The 23,919-nt window shown below is 43.1% G+C and overlaps 1 protein-coding gene across 5 annotated transcripts; it reads right to left on the bottom strand.

Moving 5' to 3' along the window:
• Window positions 1-759: 759 nt before the first annotated feature.
• Window positions 760-19,941, bottom strand: LOC148146005 (arylamine N-acetyltransferase, pineal gland isozyme NAT-10-like). 5 transcript variants are annotated; one of them, XM_087999209.1, is made up of 3 exons: window positions 19,626-19,941; window positions 15,453-15,505; window positions 760-2,323 (listed from the first exon to the last, which is right to left on the bottom strand). In XM_087999209.1, exons 2-3 carry the CDS (start codon window positions 15,475-15,477, stop codon window positions 1,443-1,445), a joined length of 906 nt encoding a protein of 301 aa, XP_087855335.1. In that variant the 5' UTR covers window positions 15,478-15,505; window positions 19,626-19,941; the 3' UTR covers window positions 760-1,442. The 5 variants fall into 5 exon arrangements, with proteins under 5 accessions (XP_087855335.1, XP_087855336.1, XP_087855337.1 ...); XM_087999210.1 differs by lacking the exon at window positions 19,626-19,941 and adding an exon at window positions 18,608-18,740; XM_087999211.1 differs by lacking the exon at window positions 19,626-19,941 and adding an exon at window positions 18,438-18,506.
• Window positions 19,942-23,919: the final 3,978 nt, after the last annotated feature.

Genomic DNA, 23,919 nt, shown 5'->3' with positions numbered 1-23,919 from the left:
AGGTGCAGGATGTGGACGAGATGTGTTGGAGGGCATCTTTAACCACGTGGGAAGGGAAATTGAGGTCTCTAAAGAAGGAGGCCATCTGGTGTGTTATATGTAACAAAGCCATTCCTGTAAAGTATGGCAACTCAATCAGTATTATTGGTTCACTTGAGTGCAAGAGATGGCTAAATGTAGGACTCTACACTTTGATTAACTTTTGTAATGGGATTTGAGACTCAGCACACTTTCCTAAATGGGTCATAACACACGGTTCCTGGGCACACAGACAATAACAGATTATAACTGATGAATTTTCAAACAGGTATGCTTCTGAATTCAACATGCACTTAAACATGTCTGAAAGCTATAAAGAACAAGGCAAAATTCCTTGAATTAGTCACATTTAATTTATTTGTTAAGATCCTCAGCAAAAGGTATAACTGTATCAAATTGCACAAGGTGGGGTGAAGGTTGAATCGGAGAAAAAAGTGCACTTTTTTTTACAATGAAGGAATTAAATGCTGAACTGGTAGTTCATCTGGAAACAGTTATATGTCAGCTTTTAAAAATGTGGAAATCTCTTGGTTTGCCATCAACTTTCTCTCAGGAATGATCACTTTTTTTGCAGAATGCAGTCACCACAGAAATTCCTTCTTCTTGATGTTACTGGATACTACTCCAAGCTTTTGGCTGTCTTTTTCCCCCTGGAGCAATACCAGCAGGTTTATAAAGATAGCTTCTCACAGGAGGTTTTTGTACCTGGCTGTTGGATCACAAAAACGACAATCAATGTTTTCCAGAGAATTTTGATGGCTCATTCTCAGATATCCCCGTGCTACTCTTTGCTACAGAAATCCTCCCCTGGAGGACACATTACAGATTTAAACTTTTGTTTCAGCAACAAAAGGTATTTGAAAAGCTTCATCACCAGAGATACTTGAAGATCTCAATGTCAGCTATACTTTCTAGTGGATTAATATTCATGTTCAGGTATTTACCCCGAGATAACCTTTTCAAGCTGCTTTAGATAATGCTATTTAGAAATCCCTTAGTAAATTTTCAGGTTAGTAATCATTTTATAATGTCCCAGCTTATTTTAAATTATTTTTCTCTGAAAACAAAATCCAAGGCTTTTAATTAGTTGATGAGATTTTAGATGAGTAGTTTGCATATTATGTCATCAATACAATGGAGAGCAGCATCCTTTGAAACCAGTAAACTGATTTCACTTCACCCCAATAAAACAAAAGGTAAATCTATAAATTGCCATCATTTAGCTTTAAAATATTAATCTTTAAATCTATAAATTGACTTTTCATGCGTGATATTATTGTACAAGTCCTAATAAAATTACTGATTTATTCCCCAATGAAATTGGTAAACCTGACAGATCTGAACTCCTATAATGCATTAACTTTCAGAAGAGGAAATATGATGCTGGAGATTATTATCTGATGTTATTCAATCAGGAAACAAGTAAAATTATTCACAGGTGTTATCTTCTTGTCCAAAATTAAGTTGAATGTCTCCTTGATTGCATGTTGTAATTCCTCTTCAGTCAGAGTTACGGAGGTTCTCAGGTCCTTTCCATCTTTCCCATTATAGATCTGTTCAGTGTAGGTTGTACCCTTCAGAGTTTTCATGCCATTCGGGGTTTGAGAGCAAACAAAGGATAATTCTTTAAACATGGCCCCAGGAGTTGTTATTAAGTAGGTTAATTTGTCTTGAGCATCCTCAATTCTACAAGGTTTGAGGTCAAAGCAAAACAGTTTTTGGTAGGAAGGTTGGTTCTGCAGAGACTCACTGTTAGTGCTTTGACCTTCAATGTAAATTTTTCTTACAGTTTTATCCATATACCAGATATTGTTATCTTCAGTCAGACGGTATGTCCCTGGAAGCTGAGTCTGCTCTTTGCCTGATACCAGCTCCAGGGGTTGTCGCATTTGGTTGGATGAAACAAAGCCCACATCAGCCATGTAACGCTTGGAATCAATGGTGACTATGAGGACACAATGAGATGGGTAGGATTCATAAGTATCCTTTGCTGGTTTGTACAATCTTACTGGTATAAACATCACTTCGTACCCCATCTCCTTTAGTACCCACCAGAATAATGCATTATTTTCCACACAGCAACCACCTCGATGCTTCCTCACCATTTTATTAAAGATCGCTTCCATGTTGAGCTCAATTGTTTCTCCACAGTGTGGACTGAGATTTTCATAGGGAATAGATGTGACATGTTTTTCAAGTATTATGCTTAGTGTCTCCAGGTCAGTGTTGTAGGAAGATCCTGTGTAGCCGATTCGTGCAAAATACTCAGAAAGCTTCATCTTCTCTGTGATAAAGAGAATAAGTGAGAAAGAAGGGTAGTAAAGTCCAATATGCATGCAGTCAAAAGCTAGCTACTAATTTTTGGTTTATTTACTTCTTCAATATTTTGACTCTTTACGAGTTTCTTTATGGCTAGTCTTCCGCCTATCCAAATCATGGTCCTGTTACTGCCATGGTCTGGATCACTAACACAACTTCTGTTGATCCATAATGCTAGAGAGACCTGTTCTTTTTCAAAATTACATGTCAGAAATGCTGACTCTTCAATTACTGAAGAAAACATCCTTGCTCTGTAGGTAGAAAAAATGAAAATGTGTTGCTTAATGCTAGAAGCTAGTTAACAAACCAGTAACTATTGAAATGAAATGGGATAAAAAGAGTTTCAGCTACTGTGCAAAACTAAAACTCAAACTCAGCTGCATAAATACCAGTGTCAATTCTACCAGTATCATCCTGCAAAAGTTTGCAATCTGTTCTTCATAAATAACCCAGAGACTTTCTGTATATCTTTTAACTTGATTTGAATTCGCTTCCCTTTTCTAATCTGTCTATTCGTGTTGCGTATTCACTTCTCACATTTACTCACTAATAAACTCACTCATTAATCAAGAAAGTCTACTTAAATTGGTTCCTTCTGAACATATTTATTTCACTTTGGGAGAAAAGATATCCACAACGCAAAGGAATCTTTCTTCAGAAATTTCTCAAGAAAAAAGTAAATATAATGTTTTTGAATCTCCCTTTATCTGGATCATTTCTTCCCATTGTGCTGCTTTTCATTTGATGCTGGATGCACATCCCACAGCACAACTTTGCTCGAAGCTGATCCCAGTCCAGTTTCAGTTCAGCTCCTTCCCTTCTGAATACAGGTTGCAGTAGCCAATGAATCAGAGCCGCCCCCCCCATACCTGTTAACCATATATTTGATTGCAATCTCTATTGCCTTTTTTTAAACCTTAATTGGCACATGGCTCAGGAAACAGTCAATACATTATCAATGTTGAGGTCCTGATTTTTAAATCTCATCTTCAACTTCCCAAATTCACATGGCAGAACATGTGAATGTTCTAATTCTCAGTTCTAATGACAATTTTTTAAAAAATGTGAACCCCAATGACCCAATCTGAAACTTCTTACCCAATGTTCATCTCCAGACAAGAGGATGCTCTTCAAATCTGGCATCACACAGGCAACACTCAGAACTCTTGGTCTCAGCCCAGAGAACAGTATCTATCTCCCTGGCTACACTGTTGCCTATCACTGTTATATTCCTTCCCATTCCCCCCTTCAGTCTGGTGACATCTGACACCACAGATGGAAAAAGCATGGTATTACCTAAACTGAGAATGACTGCAGAATTCGAAGGATCGAGGAAAGTTTTCAATCTAACACTGGTAGAGTTGAGAACAAAGTTGAGTCAAACAGTCAGGGCAGGTGGGGACAAAGCAGAGAAAGAAGAACCAAGCGCCACAATATAGGTTTTTTTAAACTGATCTTTAAACTCTACAGTTGGTAATTGTCCTGTCACTTCCTCATCATTTCTTCTAATTAGGGTTGGCTCAAAAATAGGCACCAAGAATTCTTCCAGGAGAAAGTGAGGGCTGCAGATGCTGGAGATCAGAGCTGAAAATGTGTTGCTGGAAAAGCACAGCAGGTCAGGCAGCATCCAAGGAACCGGGGAAATCGACTTTTTGGGCATAAGCCCTTCTTCAGGAATGAGGAATGAGGAACGTTTCAGAGAGACAGGCCGCCTACTTGCGGAATGTTTCAGAGAACACCTCTGGGACACCCGGACCAACCAACCCAACCACCCCGTGGCTCAACACTTCAACTCCCCCTCCCACTCCACCAAGGACATGCAGGTCCTGGGACTCCTCCATCGCCAGACCATGGCAACACGACGGTTGGAGGAAGAGCGCCTCATCTTCTGCCTGGGAACCCTCCAACCACAAGGAATGAACTCAGATTTCTCCAGTTTCCTCATTTCCCCTCCCCCCACCTTGTCTCAGTCAAATCCCTCGAACTCAGCACCGCCTTCCTAACCTGCAATCTTCTTCCTGACCTCTCCGCCCCCACCCCACTCCGGCCTATCACCCTCACCTTGACCTCCTTCCACCTATCGCATTTCCAAAACCCCTCCCCCAAGTCCCTTCTCCCTACCTTTTATCTTAGCCTGCTGGACACACTTTCCTCATTCCTGAAGAAGGGCTTATGCCTGAAAGGTCGATTCTCCTGTTCCTTGGATGCTGCCTGACCTGCTGCGCTTTTCCAGCAACACATTTTCAACCAAGAATTCTTCGCCTTTTACTCCTGAAACCCTGAGATTCTTGTTAGTCAATTTAACACCGGTAGGTCTAAAACTTAGGGATGATCATGCCGCTCCCCTGTCCACCAAAAATACTGCCTCCTCCCCTTCAGGTCCCACCTTCAGATTTATCAAGGGTTCCTGGTGGGTTTCAGGAGGAAGGAACCCCTGACTCCCCTATTCCTCATCGAAGGTCATTAGGGAAACGGTTTCCCTTTCTCGAGCTAATCCCAGGCATTCCCGTTTAAAATGCCCCACTTTTCCGCAATGGTAACATCCTGCCTGTTGCCTCCTTCCCCGGATGTCTGACCTTTGTCTTTCGTGTCCTCCCCTATCCTTCCTGTTATCCCCGATCCCAGCCTCCTTTTTGTTATTTCTTCTACTGCCGCCACCATCATTTTGGCTTTCTGTTTCTGCTTCTCGTCTTCCCTTTTCACATACACTTTCTGTGCCTCACATAACAGCTCTTCCATCCGTCTTTCACTCCATCCATCTAATTTCTGTTATTTCTTTTCTATGTCCGGCCATGATTTAGTCACAAATTGGGCCTTTAAGAGTCCCTGAGCTACCGGATCATCGGGATCCATTCCCGAATATTTCCTTGTGGCCTCCTTGAGCCTTTGAAGAAATGCAGAAGGGGTTTCATCCTTCTCTTGTCGTACTTCGAAAGATCTAGGTGCCGCCTCTTTAATTCCCAATATTACCATTTCCTTTAGATCCCACCGGATCCTCTATCAGACTTTTCATTTCCTTCTTAAAAGCCCTAACTTCACTACTAGTTAAGGGAGCGTTTACGTATCCTATTTCCTGTCCTCAATCGGGACCTCTCTTAAGGGACATAATTTTATATTTTCCTTTATCTCTGCCCCTCCTTACGTGTGGTGGCTCGAGGGACTCTGGGCCCCCTAGGTTCTGCATCTTTTAGCTCAGAGTCCGTTTCTCTTTCAGTTACTGGAGTTGCTTTTGGTTCTGGGGCCACAGGCTAGCTGTAGAGGCGAGATAGACATGTCTCCAGAGGAGGGTATGGGGGCGGTAAGCAGGTTAAGGGATCCCATTGTGGTTTCCCTTGTTCATTCTTTTCTTGCTCTTTCCCCGATTCTTCCACCTCCATGGGATATAGTTTTACCCCCGCACCCCCTACCCAGCAAGCCGCATACTCTGACTCATCTTGACTGTATGTTTCTTTCCGACTGACGTATATATTCAGATCTTGGCACAGCCAATCTTCATCGGACCCATGTTTGGGCCAAAAAATACCAGAATCCTTAATGCTTTCTCGAGTCCAGACAAAACAACAATAGTTTATCATTATAGCCTTATCTTTCCCCTGCGTCCGGGAGTTGTGTACCCAATTTCCCAACATTTTCCCCATAGGACTGTCGGGTGGAATATATTCCCCTTTAACGTTATTTACAGATCGATCGTTACCCAGGCAACTCCCCGTGCCTCCCATTGTTGCTAATTTAAATAATGTCAACGAGGTCCGGTGTCACCTTCTTCCACACCCACTTCAGGGTCCTGACTAGACACCTTACTCGTCCGATTAATCTGACCAACTATATTTTATTTCATAATCTGTAAACTCATTAACCTTAAAAGAAATCATGTTAAAATTTCCAGAGTAGAAATCAGATTCAAAACAGTCCTGGATCTCAAGCTCCAGGAAACAAAGCACAAACATTCAATCACCAACAAACAAATGTGCATTCAAACTGAATCACAAAGGGTAAAACTTTCTATTAGCTGTACAGCTCTTCAGTACCCTCAGTAGCCCTTCAGCTACTAGCCCTTCTGACAAGGGCTGTTTCTCATTGACATATGCTTTATTTTATATCTTGCCAATTCCCCATACTTTTCGTATGTCCCCGACCACCAAGGCAATATTTAAAGGTCTATTTTCTTACGTTGGTCTGTGCACAGAGTTACCTGGTCGTTTCAGTGCGCCCAGTCCCGCGGCAATACCTGCAGCAACTACTGCTGCCTACCCCGGTCGCCCGGATATATCTTTTAAGACCTTTCCTTACCCGGGTCTTGTGCACAAGAGTTACCCAACAGAACCCGCCGCATCAGCCCGTCTTGTTTCCAGGGTCTCCCAGTCCGGATCACACTCGCCCAAACCGCGAACGACAAGCAAGGGAGACAGAGATCACCGAAATCGGCGAGGTGCACCTCCCCAGTCATCCCAAGCGGTCGGCGTTTTGGGTCTCGGACGAGCCCCCAACTGTGAGAAACAAAACTGACTCACAATTCAGCTTGAGACAAAGCCTTGGAAACAAGAAGATTTTATTCTTTATGGCCTTGCAAGAACAGGCGTTTGCTCAAGCAATCAGGCTAGCTAAAGCGCAAATTACAAAGCATGTAAGCATTCTTTATTCAGTTTGCAAGTTGCGGAATCATGCCTTTCTTTTCCCATTTGTCTAGTCTTATCCTATCATAAGCCGCTACTTCACTTGTTTTTCTTTAATTTTCCTTATCTGACTACCCTGCAGTCCTTGTCCTTGTTTGTTACAGCCTGCCTGTTATTTTATCCAGTTCCCCTTCTCATACTATAAGCTTATTGCGAAATGCCCCGACTGCTTCTTTTGTGGTCAGCTACAACACTTTCAAGTTATTTCTTAGTTTAAAACTATTTCGTAAACAAAAGCCTCTATATTCGTTAAAATCTTAACCTCAAGTATGCTGCGAGAATCCCGCGACCGTTTGTGTAATGTTCCCCTTCCCCTCGCCCCACAACATCTCCTCACCCATCTGCAAAAACAACATCTCTAACCACCACCACCTGCAGAAACTACATTTCTAATCTCCCACAATAGTGTTCAGGATATAGATGGAGAAGAATTTGTTACATGCGTACAAGACAATTTTCTGATTCAGTATGTGGATGTACCGACTAGAAAAGATGCAAAACTTGAGCTATTCTTGGGAAATAAGGCAGGGCAGGTGACTGAGGTGTCAGTGGGGGAGCACTTTGGGGCCAGTGACCATAATTCTATTCGTTTTAAAATAGTGATGGAAAAGGATAGACCAGATCTAAAAGTTGAAGTTCTAAATTGGAGAAAGGCCAATTTTGACGGTATTAGGCAAGAACTTTCAAAAGCTGATTGGAGGCAGATGTTCGCAAGTAAAGGGACGGTTGGAAAATGGGAAGCTTTCAGAAATGAGATAACAAGAATCCAGCGAAAATATATTCCTGTCAGGGTGAAAGGAAAGGCAAGGATGGTAGGTATAGGGAATGCTGGATGACTAAATAAATTGAGGGTTTGGTGAAGAAAAAGAAGGAAGCATATGTAAGGTATAGACAAGATAGATCGAGTGAATCCTTAGAAGAGTATAAAGGAAGTAGGAGTATACTTAAGAGGGAAATCAGGAGGGCAAAAAGGGGACATGAGATAGCTTTGGCAAATAGAATTAAGGAGAATCCAAAGAATTTTTACAAATACATTAAGGACAAAAGGGTAACTAGGGAGAGAATAGGGCCCCTTAAAGATCAGCAAGGCAGCCTTTGTGTGGAGCCGCTGAAAATGGAGGAGATACTAAATGAGTATTTTGCATCAGTATTTACTGTGGAAAAGAATATGGAAGATATAGAATGTAGGGAAATAGATGGTGACATCTTACAAAATGTCCATATTACAGAGGAGGAAGTGGTGGATGTCTTGAAACGGGTAAAGGTGGATAAATCCCCAGGACCTGATCAGGTGTACCCTAGAACTCTGTGGGAAGCTAGAGAAGTGATTGCTGGTCCTCTTGCTGAGATATTCGTATCACCGATTGTCACAGGTGAGGTGCCGGAAGACTGGAGGTTGGCTAACGTGGTACCATTGTTTAAGAAGGATGGTAAGGACAAGCCAGGGAACTATAGACCAGTGAGCCTGACCTCGGTGGTGGGCAAGTTGTTGGAAGGAATCCTGAGGGTCAGGATGTACATTTATTTGAAAAGGCAAGGACTGATTAGGAATAGTCAACATGGCTTTGTGCATGGAAAATCATGTCTCACAAACTTGATTGAGTTTTTTGAGGAAGTAACAAAGAGGATTGATGAGGGCAGAGCAGTAGATGTGATCTATATGGACTTCAGTAAGGTATTCGATAAGGTTCCCCATGGGAGACTGGTCAGCAAGGTTAGATCTCACAGAATACAAGGAGAACTAGCCATTTGGATGTAGAACTGGCTCAAATGTAGAAGACAGAGGGTGGTGGTGGAGGGTTGGTTTTCAGACTGGAGGCCTGTGACCAGTGGAGTGCCACAAGGATCAGTGCTGGGTCGTCTACTTTTTGACATAAATGATTTGGATGCGAGCATAAAAAGGTACAGTTAGTAAGTTTGCAGATGACAACAAAATTTGAGCTGTAGTGGACAGCAAATAGGGTTACCTCAGATTACAACAGGATCTTAACCAAATGGGCCAATGGGCTGAGAAATAGCAAATGGAGTTTAATTTAAATAAATGTGAGGTGCTGCATTTGGGGAAAGCAAATCTTAGCAGGACTTATACACTTAATGGTAAGGTCCTCGGAAGTGTTGTTGAATAAAGAGACCTTAGAGTGCAGGTTCATAGCTTCTTGAAAGTGAAGTTGAAGGTAGATAGGTTAGTGAAGGCGGCTTTTGGTAAGCTTTCCTTTATTTGCCAGAGTATTGAGTACAGGAGTGGGGAAGTCATGTTGCGACTGTTGGAATATTAAAGTAGATTCCCTACAGTGTGGAAACAGGCCCTTCGGCCTACAAGTCCACACCGACCCTCTGAAGAGCAACCCACCCACACCTATTCCCCTACATTCACGACTGACTAATACACCTAACACTATGGGCATGGCTAACTTACTTAACCTGCACATCTTTGGACTATGGGAGGAAACCGGAGCACCCGGAGGAAACCCACGCAGACACGGGGAGAATGTGCAAACTCCACACAGACAGTTGCCCGAGGCAGTAATTGAACCTGGGCCCTGGCACTGAGGCATCAGTGCTAACCACTGAATATTGCGTGCAATTCTGGTCTCTTTCCTATCGTAAAGATGTTGTAAAACTTGAAAGGGTGGCACAGTCGTTAGCACTGCTGCCTCGCAGTGCCAGAGACCCGGGTTCAATTCCCGCCTCAGGCGACTGACTGTGTGGAGTTTGCACATTCTCCCCGTGTCTGCGTGGGTTTCCTCCGGGTGCTCCGGTTTCCTCCCACAGTCCAAAGATGTGCAGGTCAGGTGAATTGGCCATGCTAAATTGCCCGTAGTGTTAGGTAAGGGGTAAATGTCGGGGTATGGGTGGGTTGCGCTTTGGCGGGTCGGTGTGGACTTGTTGGGCCGAAGGGCCTGTTTCCACACTGTAAGTAATCTAATCTAAAAAAAGATTTACAGGAATGTTGTCAGGGTTGGAGGATTTGATCTCTCGGGAGAGGCTTAACAGGGTAGGGCTGTTTTCCCTGGAGCATTGGAGGCTGAGGGGTGACCTTACAGAGGTTTATAAAATCATGAGGGGCATGGATAGGATAAATAGACAAATTCTTTTCCCTGGGGTCGGAGATCCAGAACGGGAGGGCATAGGCTTAGGGTGAGAGGGGAAAGATATAAAAGAGACCAAAGGGGCAACTTTTTCACACAGAGGGTGGTACGTGTATGGAATGAGCTGCCAGAGGAAGTGGTGGAGGCTGGTACAATTGCAACATTTAAGAGGCATTTGGGTGGATATATGAATAGGAAGGGTTTGGAGGGATATGGGCCAGGTGCTAGCAGGTGGAATTAGATTGGGTTGGGATAGCTGGTAGGCATGGATGAGTTGGACTGAAGGGTCTGTTTCCATCCTGTACATCTCTATAAATCTATGAGTAATCAATGTCTTATTTAAAGTGTACAAGATTGTGAATAGTCTTGATCAGGTAGTCATAGAAAGAACACTTCATCTTGGAGGTGAATCCAGATCAAGGGGCCACTGTTAAAAAGTATGAGTTGCCCTTTTAGGATAGAGGTAAAGAGAATTTGTCTTCTGTCTAAGGGTTGTGCAACTTTGAGCTTCTCTCCTACCGAAGACAGTGGAGGTAGGGGCAATTAGTATTTATTTTTAAAAAATATATATTTTTATTGAAATAGACTTTTTAATAGTACAAATACTAAACAATACAATTCAAAGCAGTACAAAAAAAAGTTTAAAAACCCAACCCTCATGTACAAATGTATAAACATATATAGAAAAAAACCAAACTAACTATTTAGCTGAATAAATAATAGCCAAACTAATAAATAAATAAAAATAACTCAGCCAGACAAGACACTTACGTTCACAGTTCCTCCTCCCCGGATATTGGACTCGTCAAACACAATTGTTACGGCTATATTAAAGCCCTTGTTAGTGTGGCTAATAAGTCTGCATCCAGGTATTCCAAAAAGGACTGCCATGTCTTTATAAAAATTCTCAGTTTTGTGGTGTACCAGATTTGTGAGAAAATCCAGGGGAATATGCTCCACAGCAATCTTCTGCCAACCTAGCAAAATATTCTTTTTTTGCGCAGAAAGTGAGGATACTGAAAAGATGTTTCTTCTGCACGACTACAGAGAACACACTGGGCAGACCCAGAAGGAGCGAGATAGGGTCCTTTTCCACCCTTACACCCAAAATCCTCTCCATTGCACCCGCCATAGCAATCCAATATGTTTGAAGCCTACCACAAGACCAGAGACAATGGGTAAGAGTGCCATACAGACCTTGCATTTGGGATATGAAGATAGCCCTGGTTTGAATTTTGACAAACAATCCGGAGCCAAGTGGACCCCGTGGAGAATCTTCCACTGTAAAGCATGGGTCCTATTGCAAATTGATATTTTTCTTGCATTTTCCCAAATATCTTCCAATGCCTCAGAGGAGACTTCACATCTAGCTCTCTCTCCTACACCCTGCAGAGGGGATCGAACTCATCTGAGGGGGCACCCCCCAATTGATGATATAAAGTACTGACAAAGTATAGTCTTAGCACTGAGCACATCCCCCCAAGTCGGATTTGTAGAGATCAAAAGTGTAGCTTTTAAAAAAAAATAAAATCCCTAACTTGGAAAAAAACGAAAGGTCCCTATTAGATAGCTTGTATTTCCATACTAACTGTTCGCAGGACATCAGTACATCTCCCTCAAATAAATCCCCCATGCAAGACACACCCCTCACTGCCCAATGTTTAAATCCTGAATCTATCATCCCTGGTTGAAAACCCAGCATACTCACTAAAAGGTGTAAAAGATGTTTTGCCAATATTGCCTTCCCTCTGTCAAATTGCCCTCCATGCTTTAACAGTATTGATGACTACTGGGTTATGGCAATATTCCCTAACTGTCCTCATTTTGTCCAAAAACAGCAAACTGGTAAGGGGCCACCTTGCCTGGGAGGCTTTGATATCTAACCATATTGAAAGAGGATCCCCACAGGCCCAATCACTCGCTTAGGACAAAAGTGAGCTTAGTTGGTAATTTTTAATGTCTGGAAGTCCCACTCCCTCCCGCCCCCCCTCCCCCCCTCCCCCCCCCCCACCCCGCCCCACAACCTGTGAGGCAGTTGCAGTTTAGCTCATGTAATGAGGCCCCACTTAAAAGCCAAATAAAGGAGCTGAACCAGCCATTCAGCCTCCTGAATATTTGCTTATTGAAAGTCAGGGGGAGCATCCGTATAGGTATAGCAAACGGAGGAGAATATTCCCCTTAATAAGCACTATCTGAGCCAACCACAAGATCAGAAGTGCCTCCCATCTTTAAAGGGATTGTTTGATTTTGTCAAATTGAATAAAATTGACTTAGAACAACCTATCCAGAACTGGAGTAATGAATATGCCCAAATACACAAAATCTCCCCAGAGACTACTTAAATGGGAATCAATATTGGCCCTCAAGAGCTAGCTCCTTCGTAAGACCACCCATAGTTATACGTAGGTATGCCCCTAAAAGGTGCCAAATGCACAGATGCAATGTATCAGGCGAGGCACTGAAACTGCTGGGACTTGACAAAAAAAAAATTAGGACTTCATTTGCATACAATGAAGTCTTATGTAACTTTGACCCCACTTCTGGAGCTAATATACTGGGATCCCCATGAAAGGCCTCCGCCAATGGTTCAATCACCAATGTAAAAAGCAATGGCAAAAGGGGACAGCCCTGCCAGCTGTCCCTGAAAATGTCAAAATTGCTTGCTCGTACCCAGTTGGTGACGCCCACCGTGAGCGGGCCACTATAGAGAACTTTTTACCATTTTATAAAGATTTCACCCAAACCAAACCACTCGACTCTGTCAAATGCCTTCTCTACATCTAGAGAAATCACCAATCTCTGTATTGACTATTGTTGACATGCTTGAATTACATTAAGCAGCTTCCTATCATTATTGGAGGATCTGCAGCCCTTTATGAAGCCCGTCTGATCCTCTAACAATAGAAGGTAACACAGTCTCCAGCCTTCACAAGACTCTTAAACGTGGATTTTAAAATCCTCTCAGAGTGAAATGGGCCTGTATGAAGCACAGTCCTCTGGGACCTTTCCTTTTGTAAGAATAAGGGAAATATTGGCCTCTCTCAGAGATGACGGAAGACAATCACGACTGTATGAATCAGTAAACATATTGAGCATCAGGCCTGACAATATATTTATAAAATCCTTAGAGAATTTGCTGGGAGGTCCATCAGGACCAGGCGCCTTTCCACTCTGAAGCTGCCTCACAGCTTCCTCCACCTCTTGCTTTGATAAGGGGCATTGAGAAAGGACTCTTGTTCAGAGGTCACACCCGGGAGCTTCAGATCCTTAAAATAAAGATTCCGTTTTGGCCCACCTCTCCTCACAACCCTCAGATGGTGATAACAGAGTAAAATCTCTAAAATACCACATTAATTTAGAGTCATATGTCAGTTTCCCATACCCTTCCCTAATCGCCATAATGGCTTGTGGGGCACTCCTTTTCCTAGCAAGATATGCTAAGTATTTGCCTGGCCTGTCACTATGCTCATATAACTTTTGCTTTGCAAAAGCAAGCTTCTTCTTTGCCATCTGTGAGAGCATGGAATTCAATGCAGACCACAGTGCCATAATCCTCTGCAGTTTGACCAACAAGAGACTGTCAAAGTAGGCTTTCTCGGCTGCCTTCAACCGTGCTTCAAGGAGACGTTGCTGCTCAACCTTCTGCTCCTTTCTACTGGTGGAATAGGAAATAACTAACCCCGGCATAGGCTTTGGCAGTTTCCCAAAGGATGGATGGACTATTAGTGGGCGGCACGGTAGCACAGTGGTTAGCACTGCTGCCTCACAGCGCCAGAGACCCGGGTTCAGTTCCCGCCTCAGGCGACTGACTGTGTGGAGTTTGCACATTCTCCCCGTGTCTGCGTGGATTTCCTCCAGGTGCTCCGGTTTCCTCCCACAGTCCAAAGAGCTACAGGTCAGGTGAATTGGCCATGCTAAATTGCCCATAGTGTTAGGTAAAGGGTAAATATAGGGGTATGGGTGGGTTACGCTTCGGCAGGTCGGTGTGGACTTGTTGGGCCGAAGGGCCTGTTTCCGCACCGTAAGTAATCTAATCTAATCTAATCTTAACCGAGCCGGAGTTAATGTCTAGGAACACACCTGAAATTCCCTAGAGAAATACTGCACAAACTTACTATCCTTGAGGATAAAGGGATCCATTTGCCAGTGCCTCTAACCCACTGTAACATCCTTAATCCTAACCAACAGGTACATTGGAGAATGATCAATGATAATCAAACAAGATGCCACCAAGTCCAGGGTTGCCACAGAAGTCAGGAAAAAAAAAACAATCCTGGTGTAACATCTGTGTGGATTGGAGAAAAATGTAAAATCCTTGCCTGTCGGGTTGGCTGGAGGCATCTCCACCCTAACTCCACATAACAATCCACTAATTGTTTAGTTTGTACAGAGAGTAGAGACACCTTTGGGCAACCTGCCTACTGTGGGATCCACGAGACAGTTCAAATCTCCCCCTATAATGATGTGCCGGGACTCAAGACTTATCAGTTTAGAAAAAGCTTCTACCAAAAATATAAGGGAATGAGCTGGGGGCAATAAACATTAAAACACCATATTCTTCCCTATTTATCAAAGCTTTAAGAATTACAAACCTCCCGTGTGTGTCTTTAACACACTCTAGTAACTTAAATGAGAGATTCTTCCTTACCAATATAGCCACTCCATTACTTCTGGTATTAATTGATGAAAGATAAACTCAATCAAAACCATTCTGCTGTAATTTCAAAAGCTCTCTATCATCCAAGTGTGTCTCCTGTAACAAAACAATATCCAGCTTCTCTTTCTAAGGTTCAAATGTACCTTCTTCCTCTTAATTGGTGGGTGACTTCCCTCAATATTCCAGGTACACCATTTAATCAAGTCATTAGCATAACCTTCTGCAGTAACATTCCAGAAAGGAGAAACTTGAACCGCAAGTCACTGAGCCTTAGTGTCGCATGATCCATCGAGCATAAAAACTACACAAACTAAAACCACATGTAACAAACCTACAAAACTATTAAAAACAAAAACCAAACCAACAGATAAAGCGCCAACAGTGCTGAATAGGGGGATTCACCCCTGCCCATAAGTAGGCATCTAGCCAGCCCACCCATTTTCTCTTTTTCTTGCTAGAGCTGCACCATGAACACAAACAGAAAAAGAGTAAACACACCATAGAATAGCAATATTAATAAAGAAAACATTGTTAAAGAAAAAAAAGGGTGAATACACCACCCATTCTTTGGTATATCTTAACTTAGAAAATGGTATCTTTGGTATGTACAGTCTATGCTCTCAATTCTAGTTTGATACCAAAGAGAAACAGCATCAGAACCAGGATTGGTCTTACCACCACACACTGGTGTCTCCGACATACTTCCGGCACTTCAGTTACTTCTTCACCTGTTGATGTAAAAGCACCAGTGAGTTCTGGATTTCAGAAATTCAATTCCATCAATTTAGAAAACAGAGCTTTTGAATTGCAAACAGATCGACCCAGGGAAGGAGCATTAAACAAAATCCTGCACCCGAATTCTGTTTTATTTCTGTTTATGAAATTTGGTCAAGAAATGAGTCAGACATTTAGCAATTCTTAAAATCAAACACTCCTGGTTGGCTCAGATCAAGCAGAAAACACTTTCATAGTAACCCTAAATCCAATCGCTCACAAAAAACATTGAGGCAGCTCCAGTTTATTGAACACAGGAACCCTTCAAAGTGCAGAGCAACATGGTACCTTCCCTCAATTAATCAATACTAGCACACCAGTGCTTCATCACTGAATGGCCTTTTAGCTTGTTTTATGATTTTTTTCTAAGTGAAGCAAACAATGAAAGTATTGTGGCAAAAATCAGCACTTTAGAAATAGTTACATCATATAGGCCTGAGAACTTCACATTAGATGATTTAACAACATGTTAAAGATAGTGTCACACAAGTTCTACACACAGTGTAATCCAGTGACAAACAGAGATTTCGAAACACCGACTGAGACAGAACCAGGGACAGAGCAGCATGCTTAACTATCGCAAAATTTGATACCTGAATTCCGTATTCAATTGCTTTGATAAAATGCGACTGGAAAATACTTCCCTCCAAGTCAGTACCAATCTCTCCTCACTCCAATCCAACAATGATCTGGATAGAATATGCTTTGAGTGATTAGACAGTCACAGAAGGAATATCACAAGCTAAAATCAGATAGTCTGCTCTGTAAATTGCACAAACAAGTAACTAAGTTTGTGCAATGGAGGGGTAGAGAAAGGAGACAAACAGGCAAAATTAAAGGACACAGATTAGAGGAGGAGGGGCTCAGGGCAATTACACAAATTAATAGAATAGTCTTAGGAACACATATTGGATATATAGGACTTGGTGCAACCATCCCATAAATGTGTCGATGATCCACTGCAGTTTTCTCTCATGTTTTCCCAATTAAGTCTACACTTCAAACCACCTGTTCCCTTTCCCCTCAGATTCTTTCCCATCTGACTGCTCAAATCACAGCCTTTCACATTTCTTTCAATTCTCTTTGCTAGATGTGATTTTGAAAGTATTTGTATTCATCACTTTGCTATTCCACCCCAGGAAGCTTTCAGCCGCCAAGCTTTTCATCTGAAGGGCCATGTTTGAGTCAGGTGCTCAAGGATTTAACAATTAAATAGAAACAATACAAACTTGTTTTAAAATCAACACAACATTCCACTAATACACAGTTGTACTTCTGCATCATTAGATACAACAGTGGGTTATTTGTTGACTTGAACATATAGCAACATCTCCCAATAAAATCTTCATAACATTGAAAACTTCATTGCACTGTTCTGTTTCTCCAGTCAAATGCCATCAGTCTTTGTGGAAAGATCACCCAAAACTCTGTATGAGACATTGTAAGACCACATTTGACTTAGGGGTTTCCTGATAGAGGGTTTATCAAATCATGAAGAGCAATGATAAAGTGAATAGCCAAGTTTTGTTTCTCAGGGTAGGAGCGTCCAAACATAGAGGGCATAGGTTTAAGGTGAGAGAGGAAAGATTTAAAAGGGAATGAGGGGCAACTTTTACACACAGAGTGTGGTGCATATATGGAATGAGCTGCCAGAGGAAGTGGTGGAAGTGAGTACAGTTTCAATATTTAAAAGAAATTTGGAGAGGTACATGGATAGGAAAGGGATATGGGCAAATGGAAGCAAATGTCACAAGTTTTACTGTGCTTTGGATAAGTTGAGTAGACAAATGCATAGCAGATGATGTATAATGTGGGTAAGGGGTAGATGCAGAGACCTTGGTGTTCTTGTGCACCAGTAGCTAAAAAGCTGCACTCAGGTGCAGGAAGAAGGCCTGTCCATCTTCCTTCCTACCTATCCACTCCACCCTCTTCGCTGAAATATCACCTTCTATCCCCACCTTCATCTGCCTATCAGATTCCCAGCTACCTTTCCCCTGCCTCACCACCCCCCCCCCCTCCCATTTATCTCTCAGTACCCTGGCCCGTTCCTGATGAAGGACTTTGCCTGAAATGAGGATTTTCCTGCTCCTCGGATGTTGCCAGATTTGCTGTGCTTTTCCAGCACCACACTCTATTCTGATCTGTGGCATCTGTAGCCCTCACTTTCTCATATGGGAGTTGGGAGATCATGTTGCGGCTGTCTAGGACATTGGTTAGGCCACTTTTGGAATAATGTCTGCAGTTCTGGTCTCCCTCCTATTGGAAGAATGTTTTGAAACTTGAAAGGGTTCAGAAAAGATTTACAAATATGTTGCCAGGGTTGGAGGATTTGAGCTACAGGGAGAGGTTGAATACGCTGGGGCTGTTTTCCCTGGAACATCAGAGGGGTGACCTTATAGAGGTTTAGAAAATCATGAATAGCATAGACAGGATAAAGAGACAAGGTCTTTTCCCTGGGGTGGGGGAAGTCCAGAACTAGAGGACATAGCTTTAGGGTGAGAGGGGAAAATTTTAAAAGGGCCCTAAGGGGTAACTTTTTAAAACAAAAAGTGGGTGGTGGGTGCGCGTATGGAATGAGTTGCTGGAGGAAGTGGTGGAAGCTAATACAATTACAACGTACACATCCAGATGCCTTTTAAATATGAATAGGAAGGGTTTAAGGGGATGTGGGCCAAATGCTGACAAATTGCACTCGATTAGGGTTGGATATCTGGTCGATAAGGACGAGTTGGACCGAAGTTAGTTTCCTTGCTGTACATCTGTCTGACGATCTGCTTTTTGATCCTGCTCTGCCACTCAACAAAATCATAACTCAAAATCTACCACCCCAATTCCACTCTCCCTATGTCCCTCAAATCCCAAAAAGCGAGCAATCTCTGAATTTACTTGATAGTCGAACAGCCATAGCTCTCTAAGACTGTGGTTCCAAAGATTCACAAATCAGTGAAGAAATCTCATCTCAATGATTCATTCCATATTCTCAAACTGAGTCCTTGCTATCAAATCGCGTTGAATATAAAAAAGTGAGATGTCCTCAGAAATGGGGTTGCTCTTACCGCCACACCCCTGGTCTCTGGGGCAGACCACCGGGAGATCTTCAGTTGCCGCTGTAAAAGCGTCAGTGAGATCTGCAATTCAGAAATTCACTTTCATTCAGATAGAATGAGGTGTCGCTGTTGGACACTGGGCTGGACAAGTTAGAATTTACACAACACCAGGTTATAGTTATTGTCCAACAGGTTTGTTGGAAGTGGTTGATTTCGGGGCGTTGCTCCTTCATCAGGTGTTGGACTCTGGTATTGTGTGATCTTTAACTTATCCAGATAGAAAACAGAGCTTTTGAAGCATTAATAGACGGACCCAGAGATAGAGCATTAAACAGTGCTAAAATACTGCACCCGAATTCTGTTTTCATTTGTTTGTGAAATCTGAATGAGAAATGAGCCAGACATTTAACGACTCTTAAAGAACACTCTCGGCCAAGTGAGAAACAAGCAGAAGATGCAGGCTCACAGTAACCGCAAAACCCATCGCACGAAAATATTCAATCTTTCCACCACTTCTTTTAATAGTCAACAGAACCTTCTGGTTTAATTTTCATTAATGATGTGAATCTGATCGAACTCTCATAAGAGGCACCTCCAGTTTATTGCACACAGGAACCCTTCAAACTCCAGAACAATGTGATCTTCCCTGAATTAATCGATCTGTGCTGTTTCGCTAAATGGCCTTCAACTAACTCGCTTTGCGATTTAAAAAGGAAGTTTGCTAAGCACAAAAAATGTTGGAGCAAAACCTGCCCGACAACTTGATGACATCAGATGATTTACCGACATATTAAAGCTGATCTCACATAAAGTCCTATACAATACGCGGTGTCATCGAGTGACACAAACAGAATTTTTGAGACAGGGAGAAAGTGAGGACTGCAGATGCTGGAGACCAGAGCTTAAACATTTTCGAGACACCGACTGAGAGCGAACAGGGACACAGCAGCACACTAAACCAGCCCAAAATCCGACACCTGAATTCGGGATCACTTACTTTGATAAAATGGGACTGGAAAATATTTACCTCCAAGTCAGCAAATCCAATGTGTAGCAATCCCCTCCTCGCTCCAACCCAGCCAACGATCTGAACAGAGTGTGCTCTGCCTGATTCGACTGTCACGGAAGGAATATCTCACAAACTGGAATCAAACTCTCTATAAGTTGCACAAACAAATGACTAAACTGACTCAGGAATCGGAAACAGGGAGAGAAACGAGACGAACTGTCCACGGGCTAAATTACGAAACAAATTAAAGGGGCTCGAGGCAATTACACAAAGATCCAGACATGACATGTTGGACTAAATCTGAAAAATGTGTTGCTGGAAAAGCGCAGCAGGTCAGGCAGCATCCAAGGAGCAGGAGAATCGACGTTTCGGGCATGAGCCCTTCTTCAGGAATGAGGAAGGTGTGCCCAGCAGGCTAAGATAAAAGGTAGGGAGGGGGGCCTTGGATAGGGGCGTTGGGAATGCGATAGGTGTAGGGAGGTTAAGGTGAGGGTGATAGGCCTAGAGGGGGTGGGGGTGGAAGAATATTGCAGGTCAAGAAGGCGGTGCTGAGTCCGAGGGTTGGGACTGAGAAAAGGTGGGGGATGGGGTAATGAGAAAGCTGGAGAAATCTGCATTCATCCCTTGTGGTTGGAGGGTTCCTAGGGGGAAGATGAGGCGCTCTTCCTCCAGGCTACCTTTTATCTTAGCCTGCTTGGCACATCCTTCTCATTCCTGAAGAAGGGCTTATGCCCGAAACGTCGATTCTCCTGCTCCTTGGATGCTGCCAGCAACACATTTTTCAGCTCTGATTTCCAGCATCTGCAGTCCTCACTTTCTCCATGTCTGACTATATACCGGGTCCACAACACAAGAGGAGGTCATTTGAGGCAACCATTCCCATGAATGTGTTGATGATTCCATGGAGTTTCTTCCCATGTTTTCTCAATTAAATCTACAATTGAAACCACCGATTCCTTTTCCTCTCACGTTCGTTTATTCCCATCTGACTGCTCAATCACAGCCTTCCACGTTTCTTCCAAGTCTCCTTTCAGTAGTCATGACTTGGAGATGCCGGTGTTGGACTGGGGTGTACAAAGTTAAAAATCACACAACACCAGGTTATAGTCCAACAGGTTTAATTGGAAGCACACTATCTTTCGGAGCAACGCTCCTTCATCAGGTGATAGTGGAGGGCTCGATCGTAACATTTATAGCAAAAATTTACAGTGTGGCTTTTATTGGTAGAGGAATTGAGTTCCGGAGTCCTGAGGCCATGTTGCAGTTGTATAAGACTCTGGTTCGGCCGCATCTGGAGTATTGTGTGCAGTTTTGGTCGCCATACTTTAGGAAGGATGTGGACGCACTGGAACGGGTGCAGAGGAGGTTTACCAGGATGTTGCCTGGTATGGTAGGAAGATCGTATGAGGAAAGGCTGAGGCACTTGGGGCTGTTTTTATTGGAGAAAAGAAGGTTTAGGGGTGACTTGATAGAGGTATACAAGATGATTAGGGGTTTAGATACGGTTGACCATGAGAACCTTTTTTCCATGTATGGAGTCAGCTATTACGAGGCGGCATAGCTTTAAATTAAGGGGTGGTAGGTATAGGACAGATGTTAGGGGTAGATTCTTTACTCAGCGAGTCGTGAGTTCGTGGAATGCCCTGCCAGTAACAGTGGTGGACTCTCCCTCTTTATGGGCATTTAAACGGGCATTGGATAGGCATATGGAGGATAGTGGGCTAGTATAGGTTAGGTGGGCTTGGATCGGCGCAACATCGAGGGCCAAAGGGCCTGTACTGCGCTGTACTTTTTCTATGTTTCTATGTTTCTATCATTGAATATCTTTAAGAGGTGTCAAGGCCACTCTCCCTTCATTAACATGCACTAGATTGGAATCCTGGACCCGGAGATAAAATACAGTTTTTAAGGATACTTGTGGTGCGGGGATAGCAGTCATCTGAGCCAGCAGGCCTGGATTCAAATCCCATCTACTCCAGAGGTGTATAATAACATGTCTGAGCTGGTTAATCTGAAAAAAATATCTAAACTTTGATTTCAAACCAACACCAACACCAATGATTGCTGCATTGAAAGGACAAAGTATTTAAGAGACAATTTACAACATAACTGGTATAAAGAGAACATAGAACATAGAACATAGAACAATACAGCACAGAACAGGCCATTCAGCCCACGATGTTGTGTCGAACATTTGTCCTAGCTTAAGCACCCATCCATGTACCTATCCAATTGACGCTTAAAGGTCACCAAAGATTCTGACTCTGCCAATCCCACAGGCAGCGCATTCCATGCCCCCACCACTCTCTGGGTAAAGAACCTACCCCTGACATCCTCCCTATACCTTCCACCCTTCACCTTAAATTTATGTCCCCTTGTACCCGGGGAAAAAGTTTCTGACTGTCTACTCTATCTATTCCTCTGATCATCTTATAAACCTCTATCAAGTCACCCCTCATCCTTCGCCGTTCCAATGAGAAAAGGCCTAGCACTCTCATAAGACCTATTCTCTATTCCAGGCAACATCCTGGTAAATCTTCTTTGTACCCTCTCCAAAGCTTCCACATCTTTCCTAAAGTGAGGCGACCAGAACTGCACACAGTACTCCAAATGTGGCCTAACCAAGGTCCTGTACAGCTGCAACATCACTTCACGACTCTTGAATTCAATCCATCTGCTAATGAACGCTAATACACCATAGGCCTTCTTACATGCTCTATCCACCTGAGTGGCAACTTTTAAAGATCTATGAACATAGACCCCAAGATCCCTCTGCTCCTCCACCATACTAAGAACCCTACCGTTAACCCTGTATTCCACATTCTTATTTGTCCTTCCAAAATGGACAACCTCACACTTGACAGGGTTGAACTCCATCTGCCACTCCTCAGCCCAGCTTTGCATCATAAGTAAATCGCTTTGCAGCAGACAACAGCCCTCCTCACTATCCACAACTCCACCAATCTTCGTATCATCTGCAAATTTACTGACCCACCCTTCGACTCCCTCTTCCAAGTCATTAATAAAAATTACAAACAGCAGAGGACCCAGAACTGATCCCTGCGGAACTCCAATTGTAACTGGGCTCCAGGCTGAATATTTACCATCTACCACCACTCTCTGACTTCGACCGGTTAGCCAGTTTTCTATCCAACTGGCCAAATTTCCCTCTATCCCATGCCTCCTGACTTTCCGCATAAGCCTACCATGAGGAACCTTATCAAATGCCTTACTAAAATCCATGTACACTACATCCACTGCTCTACCCTCATCCACATGCTTGGTCACCTCCTCAAAGAATTCAATAAGACTTGTAAGGCAAGACCTAACCTTCACAAATCCGTGCTGGCTGTCCCTAATCAAGCAGTGTCTTTCCAGATACTCATAAATCCTATCCCTCAGTACCCCTCCATTACTTTGCATACCACCAAAGTAAGACTAACTGGCCTGTAATTCCCGAGGTTATCCGTATTCCCTTTTTTGAACAGGGGCACAACATTCGCCACTCTCCAGTCCCCTGGTACCACCCCCGTTGACAGTGAAGACGAAAAGATCATTGCCAATGGCTCTGCAATTTCCTCTCTTGCTTCCCTCATAATCCTAGGATATATCCCGTCAGGCCCGGGGGACTTGTCTATCCTCAAGTTGTTCAAAATGCCCAACACATCTTTCTTCCTAACAAGTATCTCTTCTAGCTTACCAGTCCGTTTCACACTCTCCTCTTCAACAATACGATCCCTCTCGTTTGTAAATACTGAAGAAAAGTACTCATTCAAGACTTCTCCTATCTCTTCCGACTCAATACACAGTCTCCCACTACTGTCCTTGATCGGACCTACCCTCGTTCTCTTCATTCTCATGTTTCTCACATACGCCTAAAATGCCTTGGGGTTATCCTTGATCCTATCCGCCAAAGATTTTTCATGCCCTCTCTTAGCTCCCCTAATCCCTTTCTTCAGCTCCCTTCTGGCTATCCTGTAACAAGACTTTCAACCTCCCTTGTCAACCAAGGTTCCCTCACACGACCATCTCTTTCCTGCCTGACAGGTACATACATATCAAGGACACGTCGTATCTGTTCCTTGAAAAAGTTCCACATTTCCATGACATCTATCTATGACAGCCTGTGCTCCCAACTTATGCTCCTCAGATCCTGTCTTACAGCAACATATTTACCCTTCCCCGAATTGTAAAACCTACCCTGTTGCATGCACCTATCTCTCTCCATAACCAAGGTGAAAGTCACAGAATTGTGGTCACCATCACCAAAATGTTCACTCACTAAAGCCCAGAAACATCTATTAAAATTGGT

This window comes from Chiloscyllium plagiosum, unplaced genomic scaffold (assembly GCF_037043375.1).
Source record: "Chiloscyllium plagiosum isolate Xiang-an unplaced genomic scaffold, Cpla_swu_hap1 HiC_scaffold_22, whole genome shotgun sequence".
Lineage (NCBI taxonomy): Eukaryota > Metazoa > Chordata > Chondrichthyes > Orectolobiformes > Hemiscylliidae > Chiloscyllium > Chiloscyllium plagiosum.
Note: the sequence above shows the minus strand (reverse complement) of the source record. Positions and strands in the feature narration are given on the sequence as shown.

Bases quoted from the DNA above. Each gene is read 5' to 3' on its own strand.
- LOC148146005 (XM_087999209.1), bottom strand. From the start codon at position 15,477: ATGTCGGAGACACCAGTGTGTGGTG. The intron at 2,324-15,452 runs GTAAGACCAATC...TCTTTATCACAG, and splicing joins GGAGACACCAGTGTGTGGTG to AGAAGATGAAGCTTTCTGAG.